This window comes from Vigna unguiculata, chromosome 11 (assembly GCF_004118075.2).
Source record: "Vigna unguiculata cultivar IT97K-499-35 chromosome 11, ASM411807v1, whole genome shotgun sequence".
Classification (NCBI taxonomy): Eukaryota; Viridiplantae; Streptophyta; class Magnoliopsida; order Fabales; family Fabaceae; genus Vigna; species Vigna unguiculata.
In genome coordinates, this window is record NC_040289.1 from 35545399 (window position 1) to 35569227 (window position 23829).

General features: G+C 32.9%; 2 protein-coding genes across 8 annotated transcripts; both read right to left on the reverse strand.

The window, feature by feature from the left end:
* Positions 1–685: 685 nt before the first annotated feature.
* Positions 686–9801, reverse strand: LOC114169492 (nucleolar complex protein 3 homolog). The gene is made up of 12 exons (XM_028054665.1): positions 9481–9801; positions 8490–8659; positions 8202–8395; positions 7285–7493; positions 7050–7152; positions 6644–6807; positions 5638–5776; positions 5049–5362; positions 4493–4822; positions 3263–3402; positions 3039–3136; positions 686–1462 (listed from the first exon to the last, which is right to left on the reverse strand). Exons 1-12 carry the CDS (start codon positions 9636–9638, stop codon positions 986–988), a joined length of 2496 nt encoding a protein of 831 aa, XP_027910466.1. The 5' UTR covers positions 9639–9801; the 3' UTR covers positions 686–985.
* A 1978-nt stretch (positions 9802–11779) lies between these two features.
* LOC114170739 (E3 SUMO-protein ligase SIZ1) lies at positions 11780–22829 on the reverse strand. Of its 7 annotated transcripts, none has more exons than XR_003601131.1 (19): positions 22656–22828; positions 22409–22532; positions 21627–21707; positions 21387–21429; positions 19040–19112; positions 18657–18819; positions 18355–18485; positions 17940–18008; positions 16954–17041; positions 16790–16865; positions 16554–16627; positions 16327–16434; positions 15485–15646; positions 15296–15400; positions 15137–15217; positions 13814–15041; positions 12495–12652; positions 12220–12415; positions 11780–11962 (listed from the first exon to the last, which is right to left on the reverse strand). XR_003601131.1 is itself a non-coding variant. In XM_028056288.1 (18 exons), the coding sequence occupies exons 2-17, from the start codon at positions 22430–22432 to the stop codon at positions 12525–12527; spliced, it is 2634 nt and encodes an 877-aa protein (XP_027912089.1). In that variant the 5' UTR covers positions 22433–22532; positions 22656–22828; the 3' UTR covers positions 12006–12415; positions 12495–12524. The 7 variants fall into 7 exon arrangements, 3 of the variants coding, with proteins under 3 accessions (XP_027912089.1, XP_027912088.1, XP_027912090.1); XR_003601133.1 differs by lacking the exon at positions 11780–11962 and adding an exon at positions 13075–13182 and having other exon boundaries at positions 12006–12415; positions 22656–22829; XR_003601130.1 differs by having other exon boundaries at positions 12220–12652.
* Positions 22830–23829: the final 1000 nt, after the last annotated feature.

Sequence of the window (23829 nt, forward strand, 5' to 3'; positions counted from 1 at the left end):
TTAAGTGTATTAAAATATTATAGATTTGTTACCAATTTAATCCATTATAATAATAGTAACACAAAAAAAATCAATATCATGATGAATTTTCTACATTAATAATTTTTTATCAGTACGACAAAGTATATTATCGACTAAAAATAACCGTAAAGCTTATACTCCTGAAAAATAAATAGGAGATTAATAAGTAATACAATAAACATTTATTTAAATTCGTAAAATTATTTGATTTTATATTTGTTATATATATATATATATATATATATATATATATATATATATATAAACATGTTCCTCCTTTTATAACATGTCTCTTATATTTGTTATATATCTTATAATTTTTATATAACATAATATTTCATAATTTAATTATATTATATGACTTCTAATATTTTATATTATAATGACTTTTAAAATTTCATAAGTCCACATTTCAATTAAGTCTGCATATCAACAAATGTTTCCTATACAACATTTCTTTTTTCGCATTGTATATTCACTTTCAATTAATGTTAGCGTATGATTTTCTACAAAAATACCAATATAAAGTATTTCCTTTCCATTAATATCATTAACTTAATTTTCTTAGATTTAATTCAGAATTCTAAAACATAAAAAACGAGAATTCACCATTAATTACTAAACCAGTCGTGAAATCCGATTTTCATTTAAAGGAAAGGTAGTATTACAAAATTGATTGCGCCTTACTTAAACTACTCTCGATTTATAAGGCAAATAAATAACAATACAAGATCACTAACACTCCTAAATAATTATAGCCTCTAACTGTTACTACTAATTCTATTGAAGTATCAGGCACTCAAATGAGGTGAACTAGAACCACTGGCTGTTGGCTTGAGAATAATCTCCACTGGAAAATAACTGTAACTGCATAACTTAAAAAATGGACGCTATGGAAGCAATGAAGATAAGATGCAACAATTGTTAGAACCTATAGGGCCCCACATCACAATGCAATGGTTGATCATCTCCTTGGCTTTGATAGTTTCTTTTGTTTCTTATATTGTTCATATAGCTGCAGCGATGATGCAGTCCTGTCCAGCTCTTTTCTCAACCTTTCATTTTCCTTGATGTCATGATGAACCATAAAATGGGAAATAAGTTTCCTCTGCAACTCATTGTCATCAAATGAGCTCTTAACAGTTGTAGAACCAATGGAAAGTGATGCAGCAGGGCCATTTGTTCGTCTCTTGTTCTTTAATTTTATACTGCCACTTTGTTGTGTGAAACATAATTCTTGGTCCAGAGACATTTCCTTAAAAGCTAGTTGAGGAGAGGACTTTGATAAAAGGACCTGGTTATGTGCAGTACTCATGCTTGAAATGCCTGAGGCCAATGTCGATATAGATGGATGATAATGGCTGGACAAAATATTGAGTTCCCAAAGTACCGAGGCAAGGGCACCACTTAAATTGGGATCTGTGGAATATGGTAGATATTTCTGCATACCAAGAATGAGACAATCCATAAAAACAGACATAAAAAGGTACTCCAAACTTTAATGTTTTGCAATGAAATTCACAAGTTTTGCATTTTTTTCATAGACCCTTCTACTTAAAATTCATATCCAGTTACTTTCAAAAAGAATAAGGAAGCATGCTCCCTTATTTCCCCTTTCCCTTATAATTATATCATGCTCTTGTCATTTCATTATCACTAATCTCAAAACGAAAGATCTTAGGCTTTGTATGTCAGGATTTTGAACTAATGCATTGTATTGTTACTCAATTAGCTATTCCACAATCCAAAAAAGTAATTGTAGTGCACTTTACTGTCATAGATCAGAAGGTAATTTAATAACTAGTAAGATACTGAAAGGAAATACAGGAACGACCAAATGCATTTAACCTAGCAGATGCAAATGTAACCAGATATGTAACAAAAAAGATTGCCTATTTACGCAACATATATTCTGACAAATCCTTAACCCTAAACATGCATTTAAAAGAGAATACCACCAATGGAGGACTTCCCTGTTTTGCGATAGTCAGTATAATTTCATTATTTCTTTTATTATTCTTAAAATGTGGATTTAGGCTTAACTGTGATGTTTATACCAACTTATTTGTTTAAATCATATTTCTAGACAATGTAAGATCTTAAACACATTCCTCACATTGAGGGTTGGACATCTTGAGCATAGGACTACATCATAGACCTAACAAACTTAGTTAGGATAAACATTAATATCATCTTAGAATGAGTTTAAGTTTATATCAACTCCAAAAACCAACTTGTAAAATAAGATTTGCTTTCAATTAGAGACTCTATTTTAGTTATACCTAGGGATATCAACGAAGCACCTGCTAGATAAATATTCGTCCCGTACCTGTATTCATATTCGTCGAGTATCCAATTTGCAGGTACTCGCATAATTTTTTAATATCCACGGATACCCGTGAGTATTTACAAAAAAATAAAATATTTAACAACATATTTTAATCGTAAATTCAAATAAAATACAATACATAACATTCATAAATTTTAAACAAAGTCCAAATAACCTAATTAAATGGGTTGAATGACAGTTTACAAAGAAATGAAATTTTTTTAAAGCTAATTAATAAAAAATAACTCATTCAAAATCAATATATTAATATTTTAATCAAGTTTTTTTAATTTTTTTTAACTTAAATTAAAGTATAGCGGGTACGGGTATCCACGGGTATAGATAGTATACTATAATACCTGTACACGCTCCATTAACACACGGGTATTAAAAATATATGTATCCGTTACCCACGGATATCCATTTACAATATCTATTTCCTACCCATTATGGGTTTTATTTGCGGATACCCACGGGTACGAATTTTTTTTACATCCTTATTATACCTCTAGATGATTCAGATCTACAATAACTATAACTCCTTAAAAGATATCATAACATCTGCACTCTTATTGACCACCCCCTTCTCCATATTTAATTAAATTTCTCAAGCTATAAAAAAAGAGGAGAAAAAATGAAGCAAAGATTCTGCACTTGATGCAAAAAGATAACAATGACAGAAGCTTACAGGAATTGTGCCAGAAACAGAGCCTCCTCCAATGTCATTTTCCAACAAATTTCTGCACTTGACATTCTTCTGAAGGAGATGCTTTACTGTGACCAAGGCTGAAATGGGTTCAAAGGAAAACTAAATACATAAGTAAGTTTCTCTTTTCCAAATATTTCCTGTTTCTTATTACCAAAAGGTAGTAGTGAATATGAAATTGGAGGAATAAGAAGGATGGAGCATACCAGCCATGGAATCTGCTGATCCAACAGACAGTGAAAATGTTGCTAATCGTTTTATAAATGCAGCAGTCTTTTGCATGTCATGATGCTTATCATCGCACAACATTATCTTCAAAGCTTCTGCCAACACCTCTCCTTGATCTCTGTTTCATAAATATAAAGCAGGAACAGGAACAAGTTAAAAAATAAAAATTAAACTGAAAAATTTGCTAATGAGGTGCATTTCCTTGTACACACATTAAAAAGATCAAACAAGGAACAAAAATATGAAACGCATAAAACAAAAATTCAACAGTATGTTTCCATTCCATGCTTTCATTGGATGCACATGTGTGTGTCCGCATCAAGCACATATGGAATAAGATCAGTTTTCCTACAAAAGTATATATCAAAAGAACTAACTGATTCTAAAAGCACAAGAAGTTAGGTGAAAGCATGTTAGTAATTTTTATTTCCATTTCTCTAATACATTCATTCATGACAAGGGGCCCCGGGGCTCTAGGTGCCAATATCATTTTAGTTACAACATTTTCTTTAGGTGTCAATATATGCAAGCAAACTCTACCTTGGGCTAAAACTATAATTTAATTAGAAAAATGAGGGAAGATAAGACTGAATTCCTAGCCATACGGAAATGAAAAGTCTGATACCTACATCTTCTGAAAGCTTAAGGTAGCCAGGACCCACAGGATGTATTGTTCTCCAATTTGTTAACGTAGATACTAAAATTAAGTCTTAAAAAGTAGACTCTAAATCTAATTCACTTTCACAAAATCGGATTTCTAACACATTCTCCTCATACCCTCATACCAAAGAATGTACATCGGTGTAGCAATAAATATTTAAGGATGGTTTTGATAGCAAAACTAATTGCAAGCGATAAGATAAGTTCAACAAATCACGCTATAATAGATTCCGATACTATCTCAATAAGTGAATTTTAAACATAATCTCACAAAATATAATTTTTAAAGTGAGGTCAACACTCACTTATATGCTATAATTTTGTCAAATCTTTAGTCAATGTAAGATATCCAAACATATACTAACTAATGAACGTAAACTAGCATGAAAGACAACACACAAGAACAAATACACGAATATCAAACCAACAGAAATGACCTATCCTGCATGTCTGGTTGATTTTCAGCAACAGAAAACACTGGATATTGGGAAAACAAATTGGAAAAAAAGGAAAATGCTGACTTCAGGATATTGTATTTTAAAACAAACCTTCCTGGCCTGTATTCAAGAACAAGATTGTAAAGATGGATAAAGAAGTCCTGTAAATCAACATTCAGGGCATCAAGATTGTTCCTCATCACTTTAAAAGCAACAATGCAGCATTGGAGACGTTCCGATACAGTCAAACATTTAGAAGACTTGTCAGAAGTGTTGCCTGAATTGCTACTTCCAGAAGCAAGTACTTTCAGATGGTTCATTAGATCACCCATGAAATCAAGGTCAATCAGATGTGAGAATTTTGCCAGTCCTTTCAGACAAGGAGCAAGTAAAGGGAGGGGTTCCACTGCAGCAGATAATGCCCCAGCGTTAGCTTCAGGCCTGAGAAAAGAAGTGAGGGAAAATTATCGAACCATCGTGACTGAAAGTGATTAATTATTATTCAAAACTTACTTAATGATACACAAACAAGCATTAATCAAGAAATAGACACAAGAAAATATAAAAAAATAAATAAAGTAGCTATTTCATCGAAAACAGAGTTTTATAGAAACAAGAAAACCAATATTTCCCCATGATATAGTAATACACGCAATATAAAACACACCTGGCACCGATGGACTGCATTGTATGCTTCAAAATACGAAAGTATGTCTCAAAGACAGCAGAGAGTGTTTCAGTTTGCATCTGTTTCCTCTCCATAACATCCGGGGCAAAGGATGCAGCCTTGTAATCAGCTTCAACCTCCTCTCTCGTCTTAGAAATCAATTCTTGCCTACTTTTCTTTCTATCATTCTCCGTCAACTGATTTGATGCCTCAGAGTGTTTCCTTTTCTTACTTTTCTTATCTTTTAATTTCTGATCCTCTTCTGTCTTTCCAGACTTCAAGAGATCCTCATTAAATGAAAGGGACAAGAAAACCTGAAAAGGTATTGCAAAAAAGAAACATTACTTAACAGCTCTATCAAACATTCCACAAAAAATAAAATAAAATAGATTTCACCAAAGTAGCAACAGGACACAACTTGTTTTGTGCCCTTTAAAAGAAAAAACCTTTTTTTTATTAAAACATGTCTAAAATGGTAGAAACTGATTTTACCACAAAAGAGTGAAGTGGAAACTGTCTAGAGAAACAGAAAATTGATGAAGTATAGATTTCAAACAAAAGATACAATTATCGAGGGGGTGGGTCATACATCAACAGAATCTGGGTGCATTTGGCAGTTGTAAGCTTTAACATAATCGGCAATCAATCGAACTGCCTCAACAGTCACTTCACCCCCATGTTTACCCTCATTTGTAAAGAGTGATTTAATCGTGGAACAACAAAGTTTCCTGTTGAAAAGAAACAAGAAATTTCAACTACGTAAATAGCAATAACTAGCAAGTGTCATGAAAAAAAAATCAGTACCCATATTAAGCACAAAATAATTCATAACCCACAAATTACTGTCTTCCAAAAAGATTCAGGGGTCAACGTTAAAAACAGAAGCTAAGTAAACAGTACATTATGTCTTTCTACAACTGGAGAAACTGAAATTAGAAATATGCCTGAATTTCTGATTCAGCTTCCAGGGAGAAGTGAATGATGTCACAACATAGAATCATGGAATGAAACAAGATATTTCATTATGCAACTTGGCAACAAGTTCCTGTGGTAAAAGTTCATAACTGACTACATGCCTCAAGCAGTTATTATTCTTCACAATAGTTGTTTAACTCAACAAAAACACAATGATGTTATGCTAAAGCATCGAATGCAACTTCATAAATAATAACATTCTACAACTCTTTTTGACAAGGTAGGGTTTCCAAAACTATTCTGTATACTCCCCACTCCAAACCACCTCAATCACAAGAAATTAATTTGAACACACTAACAAAGGACTCAAAGGAACTTCCATTGAGAAAGAAAATGCATTTTCTTTACATTTATAAATTCCAATGACCAGTAAATCACAGACAATTTTTATGTATACCAAAGAAGGCAGTCCCAGCATTTTAAATTTTAATCCAACAAGAACCCAATTACCATAGACTTTTGGTCTAATCACCGAAATGCCAGCATACACAGTTTCCATTTCTGATGAATAAGAATAACATTTACAAAATTAATTTCATGTTTTCCATGGCAAATTCCATAAAATTCAGGAGAAAGCTTATCATAATGAAGAATCATCAACAACAAATATACAATAGAACCTTATAGCCTCATCAGTAGAGCCTATGTTTCTGATAGTAGCCTCCAACAAACTTTCACGAAAGTTGAAATGGGGATTTGCATCAAGCAAAGAACAAATACAACGAACTGCTACATGTTGAAATAAAGGCTTCTTCTCTAAGATTACCAGCCTTTGCAAATATGCCTGACAACATGACAAAAAAAATACATCTTAGAAGAATAAAGATCAACAAAGTTCATATTTTGTAACAACTGCAAACAATATATCTTAAAAAAAATTGACCAATGAAGTAGATTCAAGAAAAAAGGTAACAACCACCATCAAAAGCACAGGCACTGAAAATCATATATATGAACAGTATAACTATGATTTAGTTAAATAAAGGAATCTTAGTATTTGCAAAACATTTTAGCATGAATGTCAACCTTGTATGCTGAAAGAAGAGTAGACTCATAATAACGCATCTTTCTAACAGTCTTTGAAACCTTCATCTCTAATTCCTTTTCAGTAGGAAGCCTGATCCGATAACTGTCACATTTCATGTATTAACATGAAAGTTCAAACATTAAAAGTAGGATTAAAGTTGATTCAGAGCCAAAATAATCATAATATCGTTACATATAAATTGTGCATTATAATATATAAACTATCAGGAAATACCCAGGGACAATATCTTTGAAAACTGCCAAGAGGGATAGAAGTCCAAGCTTAACAATGGTATGGTCGTCATCTTTAGATAATTGCACCATCTCTTTCAGTAATTTAATGTTGGACTCTGGATCTGTAAGCAAGGCATTCCCTAATTCTGCAAGTTTACACTTCTTGCTTTCAAATGTCTGCTCAGCTGTAAGATCTTCCTTTACCTCAGCCTGAACAAAGTTAAGACAATATATCAAAAAATTTGCACAATATCTAGTTCAATAATTTTTAGCCTTGTAAAAGGTGTAGGCAGTTTCAACATAATATATGATATTTACAATTAATATTAAAATACAGTTAATAGGTGAACTTCTCTGGAATGTGGATCCTATTAAATAAGAATCATAAAACACACTTTACTTAGTGAGACATACATGAAAGTAAATTAACATTAGTGTGCTGCTGGTATCATTTCTGTTTTTAATGGATATCATTTCTCTAAATCATACAAGTGGATAGCGTTATGAGCATATAATATAACAGTATAACAGTTGAAAGATATGGAACATATCAAAGATAAATATGCATAGAAAGGTAAATTGCACACAAAAAGATAAATACATAAAAGTTAGCATTATATTAACTTAAAAGTTCAATTAGCTGACAACTTGTCAGAGGACATGAGGATGCCGGATGCAAGTTAGCATTATATTAACATTATACTAATGTGTGACACATTATTCATCAGAACATTCAAAATGTGAATATTGCATGGAATCAATTAAGACAAAATTTACTTTTGTTGTCATTCCATTTGTATTTTTTTTTTCACAAAGCATTCCATTTGAAAATTGTTACGGTATCAGATGTGAAAAAGAAAAGGAGCTTTGAGAAACCATAAAAAAACTAGAATGGTTTTTAATTTGATTGGATAATACCAGCACTGCTGCATGTGGTGTCTCCTCCACTTCTGCTTTAGCCATTTCTTTCCCTTGTTTTTTGGCCTCTTTCTTCATTTTCTTAAGTTTGGCTCTCTTTTCAGCCTTAGTTAGCTTCACCATACCTTCATCCATATTGGTATCCTCTGCAGTTCCCTCTTCACTAAGATCATTTTCTGATACGGTCTTTGAAGCTGCAGAATTGTTGTGAGAACCCAAGCACTTGGTAAAAGATCTAAAAAAAAGTAACATATTGAGATAGCAATGCATATCTTGAACACTAGATACCTGTCCGGTAATGGAGTTTTCCATCCAATGTCTTGATTGGAAGAGCATCAACACGATCAACCTGCAAACCAGTTTCTTCTTTTTCTTTCTTGAGAGCATTTTTCTGCATGCGTTTCTCATAAAGTTTCTCCAATGCATCGTCTTTGGCATCAGCAACCCGCGTAACATGCCTAAGGATGTGAGAATGTCATTTCATAAGTAACATTATCATATAAAATTCACCACAACATACATTGACATGAGGTGATATGTTTTCACTTTCTATAGAATCATAGCAAACTAGTATGGGGTACCAGCAGGCCCAGATATTCTGGACCCACCAGAGTTATCTGAGGTGGAATACTGAAGAAGGAAAGAGTTAGCTATAATGATAGAAGAGTAGAATTTGAGTAGTAGCTTTTTATTAGGCAGAGAAATAGTTTCTCACATGAGCTCCTGCTCTGGGATTACAGGGTTCTCTTCTGTAATAGTTTTATTTTCTATCTATAGTACAAATTTCTACCTGTATTGCATTGGGCTCCTATCACAAGACTAAACAGTTACAATAAGAAGACATTTCCACACTAGACAGGTAACAGTTGCACGCTTACCCTAAAAATTCAAATAGCAGGGTCAAGTCTGTCAGAGTACAAGAACTGATCAAAAATTGTTCTAAAGCAAAGAAGTAGGAAAAGTTCTTGTTACTCTAAAGCTTATTGCTATGGAAATTTTTGAAGGATAAGTCCGCAAAAATTTTCTATCTTGATAAACGGCGAGATAAAATATTTCAGATATTTCCCCAAATTATGCACCTAATCAGTCAAAGCAGACAACAAACAAAAGGTTTCAGAGGCAAACTGTGCAAATTTATAAGTTTCCCTATTTATAAATCATGACAAAAGCTTGAAACTTTCGCTAACCATTTACAAAAAAAAATGTAGCATAGGCAAGTAAGGGCGCCATAAAATGTTATGAAAACGAGAGAACAGAGAATTGAAAGAAAGAGTCGAACTTGGTGATTGAATGGGTGTCCAAGGTGGAGAGCAAGGAGGCATAGTTGCGATTCTCTTTGATGAATTGGAGGTCTTCATCGGAAACCTCAACCTCGTCGTCTGGAATCTCCGGCGGAAGCTCCGGTGGAAGAACGACTTTCTGCTTCTTCTTTCCCATGAATCAGTTAAGTTCGTGCAGCGTGGTAGGACTTCAGGTGGTTTGTGCTTAAGGACTCGGGTGAGAAGGAGAAGGAGAAGAAGCGGCCGTAATGGTCGAGCAAGAAGAAATTGCACGCGGCTGGTGTGTTTGTGTAACACTAAGCTATCATTAACCCTGATGCAGATTTTCTTTAAAACTTCAATATTTAGTCAACTAAAGAATAACTAGAACGATATTATGTTTAAAAAATGTGTATTATTTTTTATAATAATAAAATCAATATTATTATAAAAGTAAATTTAAATAAATTATGCAACTTATTATAGGTAATTTTATTTTTAGATATTCATTTTATTATAATTAGTTATTTTAGTTTAAAATAATAGTTAAATTTTAAAAAATGTTAAATTTAAAAAAGAAATCACTTAAACAATAAAATTGATAAAATAAGTATTTTGATTTAAAAATATTTAAAGAATAAAATTAAAAACAAGATATATACATAAAAAATCTCTATATAATAGCAAATCATATATATTCTCCTTTTAATTTTGGTCTAATTTATTCTTGCGATAGCCTATCGTTTGCTCGTACAGTTTTTTTCATTGATATCTATTTTCTTTGAAAGATATAATCAGTTTTTATTTTATTTTATTAGAGTAATATTAATATTACTTATATGTTCTAATAATATCCAAGTGATTTTATTTATATTCAAACTACAATAGAATTGGATAAACTTAGATACAGTTGTGCGAGATTTATTTTAATGATAATAATATTATAGAATAAGTTATAATATTAATCTCATTTTTATAAATACAACAACCCTACATTTTATAAATGCAACTTATTATAGGTAATTTTCTTTTTAGATAATCATTTTATTATAATTATCTATTTTAGTTTAAAATAATAGTTAAATTTAAAAAAATGTTAAATTTAAAAAAGAAATCACTTAAACTTATTGATAAAATAATTATTTTGATTTAAAAATATTTAAAGAATAAAATTTAAAACAAGATATATACATAAAAAATCTCTATATAATAGCAAATCATATATATTCTCCTTTTAATTTTGGTCTAATTTATTCTTGTGATAGCCTATCGTTTGCTCGTACATTTCTTTTCATTGATATCTATTTTCTTTAAAAGATATAATCAGTTTTTTATTTTATTTTATTAGAGTAATATTAATATTACTTATATGTTCTAATAATATCCATGTAATCTTATTTATATTCAAACTACAATAGAATTGGATAAACTTAGATACAGTTGTGCGAGATTTATTTTAATGATAATAATATTATAGAATAAGTTATAATATTAATCTCATTTTTATAAATACAACAACCCTACATTTTATAAATGCAACTTATTATAGGTAATTTTTTCTTTTTAGATAATCATTTTATTATAATTATCTATTTTAGTTTAAAATAATAGTTAAATTTAAAAAAATGTTAAATTTAAAAAAAGAAATCACTTAAACTTATTGATAAAATAATTATTTTGATTTAAAAATATTTAAAGAATAAAATTTAAAACAAGATATATACATAAAAAATCTCTATATAATAGCAAATCATATATATTCTCCTTTTAATTTTGGTCTAATTTATTCTTGTGATAGCCTATCGTTTGCTCGTACATTTCTTTTCATTGATATCTATTTTCTTTAAAAGATATAATCAGTTTTTTATTTTATTTTATTAGAGTAATATTAATATTACTTATATGTTCTAATAATATCCATGTAATCTTATTTATATTCAAACTAAAATAGAATTGGATGAACTTAGATACAGTTGTGCGAGATTTATTTTAATGCTAATAATATTATAGAATAAGTTATAATATTAATCTCATTTTTATAAATACAACAACCCTACATTTTATATATAATTATTCTCGTTCATATAGTTGATTAATATTAATACTAGTAATCAAATTAGTTTGACGATTTTCTGTAGACGAAAAAATACTACTCAAAAATCATATTAAGAGGTCCAACCCTCCTATAATTTATTTACAAAAATTCGATATTCTTTTTTCCTTTCCTACATCTCTCTTACCGTCGTGTGCACAACAAATGTTCTCAATTAGATATAAGATAGATATTATAAGAAACCTTAAACGGATACAGAACATTCCTAAGTCAAAACATTTTCTAGATATAATTTTTTTTAACTTTCAATCACATCCATGCAATTAATTACATCCGAGGGCTGAAAAGGAAAGATGAAGGAGAGGTTCCTTGTCCTTCTTTCTCCTATCAATCTCGTGCAAACAAAACACGTAGTCAGGCGTAGGCAGGCAGGGAGGCACCTCTGATGACTAAATATGTTAAAATAAATAAATAAATATCAACGTCAAGATGTGATGAGGAATGATAACACCATAACATTCTAGAAAAATGACCAACTTAAGAGAAACAATATCTTTGATTTAACTGTTGGATCTGATATGGCTAAATCATTTACAGGTTATTGCTCTCCGCAGAGACAAAAATGCTGATATAATGTCCCACCAAATTTCAAAGTTTAAACTACCATATTCGAATGATCAACTATACAATAAAAGCAGCAGTATACCTCCAGCACACCCTCTTCGAAAAATGATGGGAATAATAGCTCCAGCTTGGCCTACCAACATAAGACAATTTAGATACCAAGCACAAAGAATCATTACGACCAACATCCTTGTCGATGGGGTGGGTGCAAACATTTTGGGAGGGTAACTTGTAGCTCTGTTCCACCAGAGATGCCTTAGACCACATATATGTATTAACTGCCATTTCATGAGGACCAAAAATGCCTCTCAACTTTCTTCAGTTAATAAATACGAAATCTGGTTTTAAGAAGAGTACCTAAAGTTTTTGAGACACAAGGTCTGACTTTTACTCTGAATCTGAATCAATAGAAAGGTACAAGCGACGTCTTTGGCGAGGAAATGAGAAAGGACTATCTGACCTTTGCCTACTTGGCCTGTCAGTTCTAACATCATTCATTCCAAGGAGTAAAGAAGCTGCATAGAGAGGAATAACTAATCAAGAAAAGTACCGGAAAAATAAAAAATGTCAAAACTGCATTAATAGTCACTATCTCAGAAGTAAAAATGCAATTATCTGATAGGGAGCAGAAAAGGGGAACCGAACACAATGAGGAAAGTGAGGAAAGATGAGGAAGATGCAAAATGCATGAAAGATATGAGGAACACTAACCTCCTCAACTTTGTTTAGAGGTTAACATCCTTAGTACTATCTAGTAATAGAAGTAACAATTTAAACTTTCCATCTGTTAAGCAAATTATGAGCATTTGACTGATTTTAGGAGTAGAGTTCTAAAAAAATCATTTTTCTGTCACAAGGATATGATGCAGCAGCAGATTAACACAGCCGTATAATGTATCTTGGCAAATCCACAACTAAACATTTGAAGGTTTCTAACCATTTAACAGAAGGTATAGCAGTGCTCGATGCAAAGAAACTGAATACCCAGCTCCCAATCCTCCTTCATAGCCCCTCAAACAAACTTGATATGAAGCTTAGGAATGTACTAAAAATCACGCATGAAAGAATTAAACCCACCATCTCAAAAGACTAACTATATAATATATTTCCATCTACGATTGAGACAAAAAGATAGCAGAGGCATGCAGGTGTCCATAAAAGAAAAACCAATAAAATTTTAAGAATGCATATATTTCCACAATATATTGTAAATGTAAATGCTTATTTTATTTGCCTAAAGATGTTTGAGAAACTATTATATTTCAAATATATACGCTTACTATCTGGTAAATTTCAAAACCGTCAACCATTTTGTTCTTTTAAGTATTACTAGGATGTGCAATAAATATTCTTGTCCCAGACCTTAAATTTCTCAAGGCTAAATGCTGTGTTTTCTAACGGAATTTATATTATCAAATTATTTGATAATTTGTTATGACAAAATGTCACATTAATCTATAATCCAATATATCTTTGATGGTATATTACATATATAACAAGGAACAGGGACACTTTTTATTTTATAAAAAAACTATTTATTTCTTTTACTTTTACTGATTTAAGAAACATGGTCAATGACGCATCAAAAAAGAATATGCCCCCAATTCTGCTTCATTAATATTTGTTACTAAAAAAAGTAATAAATATTCTGATTCAGTAAGGTTAGAGAAACGAACCAGTATCATCCAAAGTATTCGTTCCAACTTCTCTGGTTGGGATTTGATGTCTAGAATTCAATCCATTTTGAGTAGAAGCATCACCATTGTTACCACCAGCACCACCTCCAAGACTTAGGGATATCCAATCCTCCTCAGTGCAGACACCGTTAGCCACATTTGCCTGATCTCTCAATTCATTCTGCATGGATGAATCTGCTGGTCTAGTGGGGAGAAAAATTTGAAGTGAGGGATCATCACCACCAAATGCTAATGGATTGTCCACCAAACCACCATTCAAATCAGCATCCAACCGACCAGCAGAGGAATCTTGCAAGATACCACCAGATCCCAAAGCAGTATCAGGCGCTAATGCATAACCATTTAGTGATGAAGAGCAATTCACAGGACCATGTTGCAGATGGACCAATGCATCTGACACATCTGCATCAGATCCAAATAGTTGAAATCCAGGACCAGCCTGCCTTCCAGAAGGCATAGACCACAGGGAAGACATCCCAAAATCATCATCATTGGGAAAGAGTCCTAAGCATGAATTTCCACCAAGATTATGATCATCAGCGTACGAATCAACCATTACAGGTGGCTGTACAGAATAACCATCTGTAGCATCATTTTGATTGTTCCTATACGCAATTGGAGGAGATACCAAGAGATCATTATCTTCTTCAGAATCACTAAGAACAATAACTTCTGCACCACCCACCTGAGCTGAAGTGCCATGTCCAGTATAGTCATACGTTAAATCAACATTATTGAGACACAGAGAATCCATTTCAACTCCATTTGCAGTGGAATAGTCAATATGCCCGCCACCACCCTGATTTACACTAGGATCATCACCATCCCGGCCACTTCCAGTAGCACTGCTGCTCATCGGAATAACAACCTGTTCGGGATTTCCAAAAATCGCTTTCAATTTATTACCAGAAGATGTGTTTGTGCCCTGAGGTTTACTGACTTCCCAATCTCCATTGCGATTCTTCCTGATGCCAAGTTTTAAACCAGTTGGAGTGTCAAAAACACCTTCCTGTTTGACCTGCTTCAATGCCAATGTATCCACTCTCTTCAAATCTCCATCAGCTGAAACGCATGGGGATCCATCAGGAAGATGCCACTGCGCTAGACTCCCTAATTCCTGGCGTTCACTTTCACCCTTTGTCTTCACACGCCAAGAACCATCAGGCTTCACCTCAACCTCAGTAGTTTCTTCACCACAATTTAGCATCTGTGCCACCAAATCAAATTAAATAATGGCTACATATTTTGTCAAATAGAAAATTATGAACATTAGAAACTATTATTAATTTTTTAAATAACTACCATAGAAGTGATGCGATTGAAATAAGGGTCAATGATGATATTCTCCAAAGCATAGTTTTTGAGACATACAGGACATTGCCACTGTAGAAAAAATTCAGTTCATCAGAAGATAAAAAATCAGAGGGGAGTAGACAAATCATACAACATTTGGAATCTTGCCTTCCTTGATCGTTGATTCATTTCCACGAAAACTTCAAGGTCAAAGCAACCCATGTGTATACAAGGTTTGAATCTTCCAGCAATCTTCATTCTTGAACCACTCATCTAAAATTTCGCCAAAATATAGAAAAACTGTTAGTAGGACTTCATGAGTTGCCAAAATAACCCATCTATTAATGAAAGCCATACAGGACAACGAAGGTTGACACTGAAAGTATCTGAAACCACTTCCAAATCACTGTCACTATCAGCATCACCATCTGCGTTTCCACCCCCAACACAACGACACACCCGCGCAAGAGCGTCTTCAAATAGCTCACCATCGGACTCCTTTGGAATTAAGTTTAGGATCTACAAAACAAAGCCTCAAATATTGAACAAGTTTGCAACAGTAGCAAAAGGGAAGCAGTTTTGCGTAAAACATATTCACAACAAAGTAGGAACTAAAATCCAACACCAACATCTAAATACAGACTGTTGGTTGGCTCAAAAGTTGTCAATCAGACTTCCAGTCTGTGTTAGTAACCAATGAACTGAGAGTTAAACCAGACACAACACAAAAAAATAAAACCAGCAAACTAGGTCAAAACACATACCAGATCTATTTATTAGTAATATTTATCAATATGAAAAAATTCAGCATTCTTTTATTTTAAAAAAAATTCTCACAAGCCAGACAATTTGAAACAAAAAGAACGCCCAAGAAACGAGAAAAAAACTTCAAATATTTTAACTTGCTTTAGAATAGAAGCAACACTTCTTGAGGTTTTCTATAACATCTACCTAGGTTAAGTATGTTTAGGTGCTATTCAAAATTGACAAGAAAGATAACCATAAACCTACCTAGTTTTGTCATGTTTTAAGTTTTAAGAAATCAACTAAAAGGGACCAACATTTGAAACTCAGGCCCAATATCAGACAAGGAGATACTTCAATCTTTATTATTCCAATATCACAAGGCTAAATTAAGAAACCAACAACACTTCAAAATATTTAGCTTATATATTTATCAAGCTTAGAATGCAATCTACCTGCTGTATGCTGCGCCTTCTAACAATACGAACCCCTAAACAAAAAATGCGAGCATCGCATCCTGTTAACGAAATCTTATTAATTCCGTCTTTTGTGTATGGCGTGATCTGACAAATGAGAAATACAATAAGATATTGAATAAATCAAAAACAAACAGTATATGAACTTTTGTGTGGCAAATTTAAATAATTATACGATTCACAACTACAAATAACACCAAACATACAATTGGACCATCATCCCGGCCATTAGCTCCAAGCAACTGTGAACCAGGTCTGTTAGTTGCTCGAACAGGAACACCTGTACAAATAAAAGTCAAACCAATCGAAATAGATTTCACTACAAGGGTTTTACTTTAAAAGCTCTGTTTCCAGGTGAATAATATTCCGTGAAAATTAAAACCAGACTGCCAACATGAAACCAAATTCATTAATAGTAGGGATAGCACGACTTCAAACATACCATTGACCTGCAGGTCTGTATATTGCGGCCATTGCATCCTGAATGGAACCTTGTCATTTAGGAGCATACACCAAGCCTACTTGTCATTTTTTTCAATAAATAAGTAAAAGCATTGCACAGAAGGATATCCATTAACCCACCATGAACTGAAAATCCAAACCAACCTCAACATCAAATTCCGGTTTGGAAACCAAATCTTTGTCTGCTCTAGTAAGCTGAAATGTTCTTTCCACACTCTGCACAGGGTTGGTCCTGAACAATTTAAATAGGAATATGGTTAAGCCAGTCAAGCAGAAAGCCACATTGAAAATTATATTTTAAGCATAGACTAGATAATTATTTCACAGGGTCACTAGTTTTTGTATTGGAAAGAAAATGAAGTTTATTAGATTAGCACCACCTAATAAAAACTTAGACAAACATGGAGATACAAAAAGAAGAAAAACAAAAGGAGAAAGTCTTCACTTCTTAAACTATGTTTGGTTTCAGTTTAAGGTGCTCCGAACTCAGTTAGGAGAGGAGAGTGAACTGAATTATGTGACATGTGTGATTACACTCAAAAGTGCAATTGCACTTTGAAATTTTGCCTGAAAACTCAATATCAGTTTGCAAGACATGGTGGAAATTGCACTTTAGTCCAAACATGCACTTAATAATAATAGGTTACTTTCCTGAGTAATTCAACTACAGAACAGTATAATCAATTGTGGAATATGGTGAAAGGCCAAAATTCAACAATATAAACATACCATTGCAACCTATGGTGGCACTAAAGCAGACCTTCCTTCAAAGTTGCCTATGTCACTTTAAACAAAACTCAACAGCTAAAGAATTTTAATTAACAAAACATACACAGTAGACTGCCTCAACATTACAACCCCTACAAATAGCATAACATGACTCTGTATGTAAATCATCTAAAGAAAGCAAAGAACTTATCAAGTCAAGGAACTTGCACTTGTGCTAAAAAATTAGAAATTGACACGCCACTCCAAACAAAAAGAAGCAAGCATTCAAGCCTGAATGATGAGCATCTTATTCCCTTACATGCTAGTTAAGCAACAAAAGGTACATCTAAATCCCAAGACATTCCGTTAGTAAGATCAAGAACTCAATTACATCATGTCTAATACCCACACAATGTACTCACCCATCAGTTGGATTACTGGTTGTTGTTAACTTCACAGGAAGTAAAGGGTGTGCCACTGCAACCCAAAATCTGCAACAGAGAACAGCAGAAGGAGCAAAGTTAACTGGCAAAAAAAAACAGAAAAATACTAAATAATAGAATGCACAGACTATCCCTGACAATAATGACAGAATATAACAAGATAAAATAAAGGAAGAACATCCAATAAACAGAACAGAAGAATTAAATAGCCAGTTCACAGAGCCAACAAAGTATCGTAACTGAAAAATTGTAAATCATAAGCAAATAATATCAACCACAAACAAACTCTTAACACTAAATTAAAAATAAAAAAGTTAAGACAAGGGAAACCTTTGAAACAAATCATTATTTCGCATCTAGCTGCCAGATAAAACAAAAAGAAAATTTGACTTACGGGTCAGCACGAGTGAGCCGACATAGTTCACAATAAAACTTATCAGGAACTGGTGGGATGCCTTCTGTAGGTTTATCTGGAATAATAACGCAACTGATGTGTTGCCACACTTGGCATCTTGGATCATCACACTGCAATATGACAAGAAAATGGAATTTCAAAATAACCATATGTAAGCAAAAGAATGGATATCTAATGAAAAGTGCACCAGATCATCAAATTGGCTAAATAAATCGTATCTGTTGTGGATGCATACAATTCTTTAGATCATAAAGAAAGAAGAAACATATTTAATGGTACACCTTGACCAAATCCTCTGTTTCCAATCTACTTCCACATAAACAGCGAATCTTTGTATCTGGCTGGAAGGAATCATCAATTTCACCTTTCACCTTTATACTACTACTATCCGATGCCCCCTGTCCCTTAGATGCTAGATCAGTGGCCCCAGATATCTGCATTTTCCTGCAAAAAAGGAAATAAACAAATGTTAATAAAATAAAAGTTAACAAAACAAGAGACAAGATAATTACAGCAAATATGGAGCACTATAACTAGCTTCAACCAGACCTAATAGTAAGTTACCAGATCATTTATGTGAGCTCAGCCAAGTGTGACTGCATGCATCAGAAGCGTACTAAAGCTAGAAAATAACATAATACAGAGTTTCGTTTCTAACACTGACCTATAGGTATCATCAACTAATTTTGCCACCTGTTCCTTTCCACCAGCATTCTTCTTAGCCCACATTTTTGAAACTGGGAAGAGCAAAAACAAATTGCTTAACTAAAAGTGGAAAGAGGAAGGATCACATGAAAATGTATTCTATGTATAAAAATCACAATTAAATCAGGTGCACAAGAATTCAAATGCATTATGATTCACTGAATTATACCACAAAGTGGCCCATAACTCCCAGAAAATACGCAATCCAGCTTTAAATACAAATGCTACAGGTGAAATAAATAAAATTTGGGGTTCATATACAAGCTCGGGGTAAAACAAGCAGCTCGAATTTATCAATAAAAAGGGAGTTAATATAGGAGCAAATTAAACAACTCTTAACAGTTTTATACCCTAATATACAACATAAAATGTATTTTTCAATGATATGTTATATTCTTTTAACTTGATATTAAATTTTCAATATTAAATTGTTTTATTCAATTATTATACTTTTTATTTTCAAATTTTGTTTATATATACATACACACACACACACATACAGCTCATATATGTGTAATAGTTCCCCTTTACAAAAACCAAGTTGCATGCCGACTCAGTATGATAGTAAGAACTATGGTGCTCTCTCTCTCTCTCATATATATATATATATATATATATATATATATATATATATATATATATATATATATATATATATATATATATATATATATATATATATATATATATATATATATATATATAATACTTGTACCGACATTTGAAACAATAATATACTTTATTAGTCTTTAAAACTTTTGCAGAAACCCCTCTCTATGCTATCAAGAGCTGCTTTTCTTACAAGGGGCCTGAATTCTCTAATGGAAACTCAACCTTTAGTTCCAGAACCTTCTGCCAGAGATACTTCTTTGATGGTACCACTACCCTGAATCCACACAGTCTTATTCTGCACAATCCACTTTATGCATCATTCTCCATTGAGCTTGATGATAAAATTTTCTTGCTACCGAAACAGCAGGTAAAAAGCAGAGTACCAAATCGTATCATCTTTGTAGCTTTGAAGTTATCCCTCTGATTCCAACTAAGTTTTTATCAGAAACTGATTGAGAGCTCAACATTGTCTCGGCACACTACCAACAATTAGTGAAATTCAAGATCAAATGTTCTTTTCTTGGCTTCTTTCATCTTTTTCTGAATCAATTATCACTCAAATAATTGGTTGCAAACACTCGTGTGGAGTGTGGGAAAATTGATAATTACTTTCAGAAAATTTGCTAGCAAAAGCCATGCAACTATGAACCGAACTGTGTACCACCAAGAAATCACATAAATCTATCAATCTCTGAATACCTACTTAAGACCAAAGCAGTTGTGGAGTCACTTCTAGCTGTTGTCAATCTTGACTCTTATCAATAACACATTTGTACAGTCCTTGCTGGTCTTCCACAGGAATATAATTCCTTCATCGCAATGATTCATAGCTCTGCTTCGAACGGTATATTATTCTTTTAAATGATCCTTTGTCAATTGAAATGTCAAGTCTCTTTTACTTGTGCAAGAAGCTCAATCTGAGAAGTTCAGTCAGGAGTTTCCCTCTGCTACTATAACTCGGAATATTGCATAGGCCTCCTCTATAGACCCCAACTTACCCTTCTGAGCATATATAAATGTCACTATTACATAATATATAGTTATTGAGAATTAATAGTCTTATAATTTTAAAATATTCTTAAATATTTGAAGAGTACTCAATGGTTAAATAAAAGTATACAGTATGATTATTCACAAAAAACCCTCCACAATTGTAGGACTGTTCCGGATGGAGAGTGACCCAATTTGGGTTGCAGGTCCAACACCCATTTCTCCACCATCAGCAGCCACATCGTAATCCACTATCTTTCAGAAAAATAAAAACGTGTCCAAATCCTACTACAGCCCCAAACTTAGGAAGAAAACACTCTTTGCGTAGAGTTTGCCAAACCAGAAGTTGAGATCACCTCTGCCTCACAGGAAGTTACTGACGTCAGTCCAACCAGAAAACAAAAAAGAAATTCATGCCTCCACTTCTGTGGCAAAAATGACCACAAAACATGTGGCTACCATCAAAACAGTTCATTGGGAGTGTCAGGATGCCACTTCCGCTACACTGTAATCACAGCACTATTGTGTGTGATTAACAACTAGATTCAATGCATATTTCTAAGAGCATATATTGTGTAACTTTTAAATGTACAGGCACAATCACAACCCAAACAAACATTGTGAAGATAGACTAACTAAACGTATAAGATAGAATTAGACCCAAAGGTTGAGTTGTGTGTGTCTGTGCATGTGTATAATTTTACCTTGTTCATCTGAGAGTACAGATAATATTCGATCAACAAGATCCTACAAAAAGAAACACCGGCATCATTACATAATACCAAAACTCCAAGACAGCGATCTAAATCCAGAAATTAAAAGGAAATAATACACGGAGACCAACCTAAAATACTAAAACAACAATGTAAAAGCATAAAGGATTCATCACAGAAAAAAACTCAGAAATAAAAACAGTAGACATGGTACTATTTTTATTATCTCACCTGCTTCTTCCCCTGCTTTGAAAGGTGCAACTGAGTGAGCACATCTTTGAGCTCTTTAATACGAAAATAGTTCAATTTTTCCTACAGGAGATTCAATTGATCAGAAAAGTATAATTGCATAACTCAATATTAACACAACATAGAACCCAATACTCAAATAAAAACACACAAAAAAAGAACCAAATATATCACTGAAGTTTGCAGAGGTAATGCAAATGAACCTCTAGTATATCTATATGCCAACTATACATAGTACATGACAAAAACTGAATACCTAAAGATTATCCAACCATGGAATTACATTGCCCACAAATTATTCAATAATAATCAATCACAGCATAAATAATATCAAATCAGAATACTAAGCAGTTAAAATCACAGGAAAATAATACCAGTCACAGAATAAGTAAATAATACATTACCAAACCTATAAAGAACAAAAAAAAAAATACAAATCCAACAATTGAACAAGGCACAGTTATGCAGTGAAAAGTCCTCCATTATCCGTGCAAACAAAGTCAGTTTCCAAAACAAACAATTCTCTCGTATTTAATCTCTAAACCTCTCGAACTTCTCTGATCACCAAAAGAAATCAAAATTATAATCTGCATCAATGATTTATTGATAAGTACAAAGCAAAGTGAATTTGCAATCCCATGCACAATCAGCTAGTTCCAAAGGAATTGTAGTGAAAGGAAAGTGATCAATTGTACTATCTACACATCAATCCAGAAAGTGTGTTAGAGTCCATAAAGTGAAAAAGTAAGAGATGCGTGGTACACCTTAACGCTGGGTACCAAATCCATGGCGTCAAACCGAATAATTTGGTGGAAAGAGAATCAGGAGAATCACGAAACGAAGAATCGACGACGAAGCTAACACATAGCGGCCCCAACAGCACTCGGTCTGCTAAAATCAAATTAAGAAAATAAGAATTAACAGAATTAGACAATTAGGGAAGTGTCGAAATTGGAAATGAAAGAGAGATAGATTGTTGGAAGGAGGAAGCGAGGAATAGGAATCACTGACCATAGAAACGAGGGTTGGGGATGGCGATTAGGGTTTGGAAGAGAGGGAGGTTAACACCGACTTTCTTTGTGTTGCACACGGTTTGTGTTGTGTGGCGTTGTGTTGGGGGTGGGTGGTTTGCTTTGCGTGTTCTTTTGACCGAGGAGACTCCAAACAAAACCAGAACCAATCTCTTTCTCTCTCTCCACTTACAAAATTCGGACCCATTGCGGATTATCCAATTCAGTTTTTGCTGCAACATGTCCGGGTTCGGGTTGGGTGTGCTCACGTGCACAGGAAGCATATGTCGACCACATATCCGAAATAAATAATAATAATAAATATTGAGTAAGGTGAACACATCAATGAACTTCCAACTAAATAGGCGCTCTAGAATCATCCAAAATTTTAAGTTTTTTTTTTTTTTTATCGTGACTTTCTCCTAAATTTTGTATAAATTAAAATCGCTTTTAAGAATTAGTATTTTAGGTTGAATTTTATTTTCAAAATAAATTAACTTAGAGTTCTGTTTTATTTGTGTACTCTCAATCTTGAGTTGACCATTGACTCACCTAACCAATGCTTAATCATCCTCTGACTAACCTATGAATATGTATTTAGGACTATATGAAATATGTGATATATCTCATGTAAGTTTTATTAAGTGTAAGTTATATAAGAGGACACGGTAATTAAGTATGGTTAATACTGTTGTTAAGTTTTCTTAAACCTAATTTTCATCATTGATTTGAACAATTATTTAAAAGCACATTTTTACTGGTGTCTTTTTTGTGTTAATTCAAGTTGACAGATTTATCTTTTATTAAATTATAATAAATTATTGAAACATGTAATTTCTATAAATAACTGTTTAATAAAAATATATATTATAACTTTTGGTCAAATGATATCACAAAAGAGTATGTGTTTTTACACAATCTTATTTTATATTATAGTGTTATTAGCAAAAATATAAGTTGCAAATGTGTTTGTACTTTAAAAAAGGGTTAATTATGTTTTTCGTCCCCCAACTATTAGTGTTTTTTGGTTTTAGTCCCCCATCTAACGATTGATCCATTTCAGTCCCTCACCTTTTAAATTGCATGGAATTGGTCCCCGATTTTAAACTCCGTTAGATTGAATTGACACCTGGCTAACGGATGGCCACGTAAGGATCCCGTTTAAGGCTTTCTCT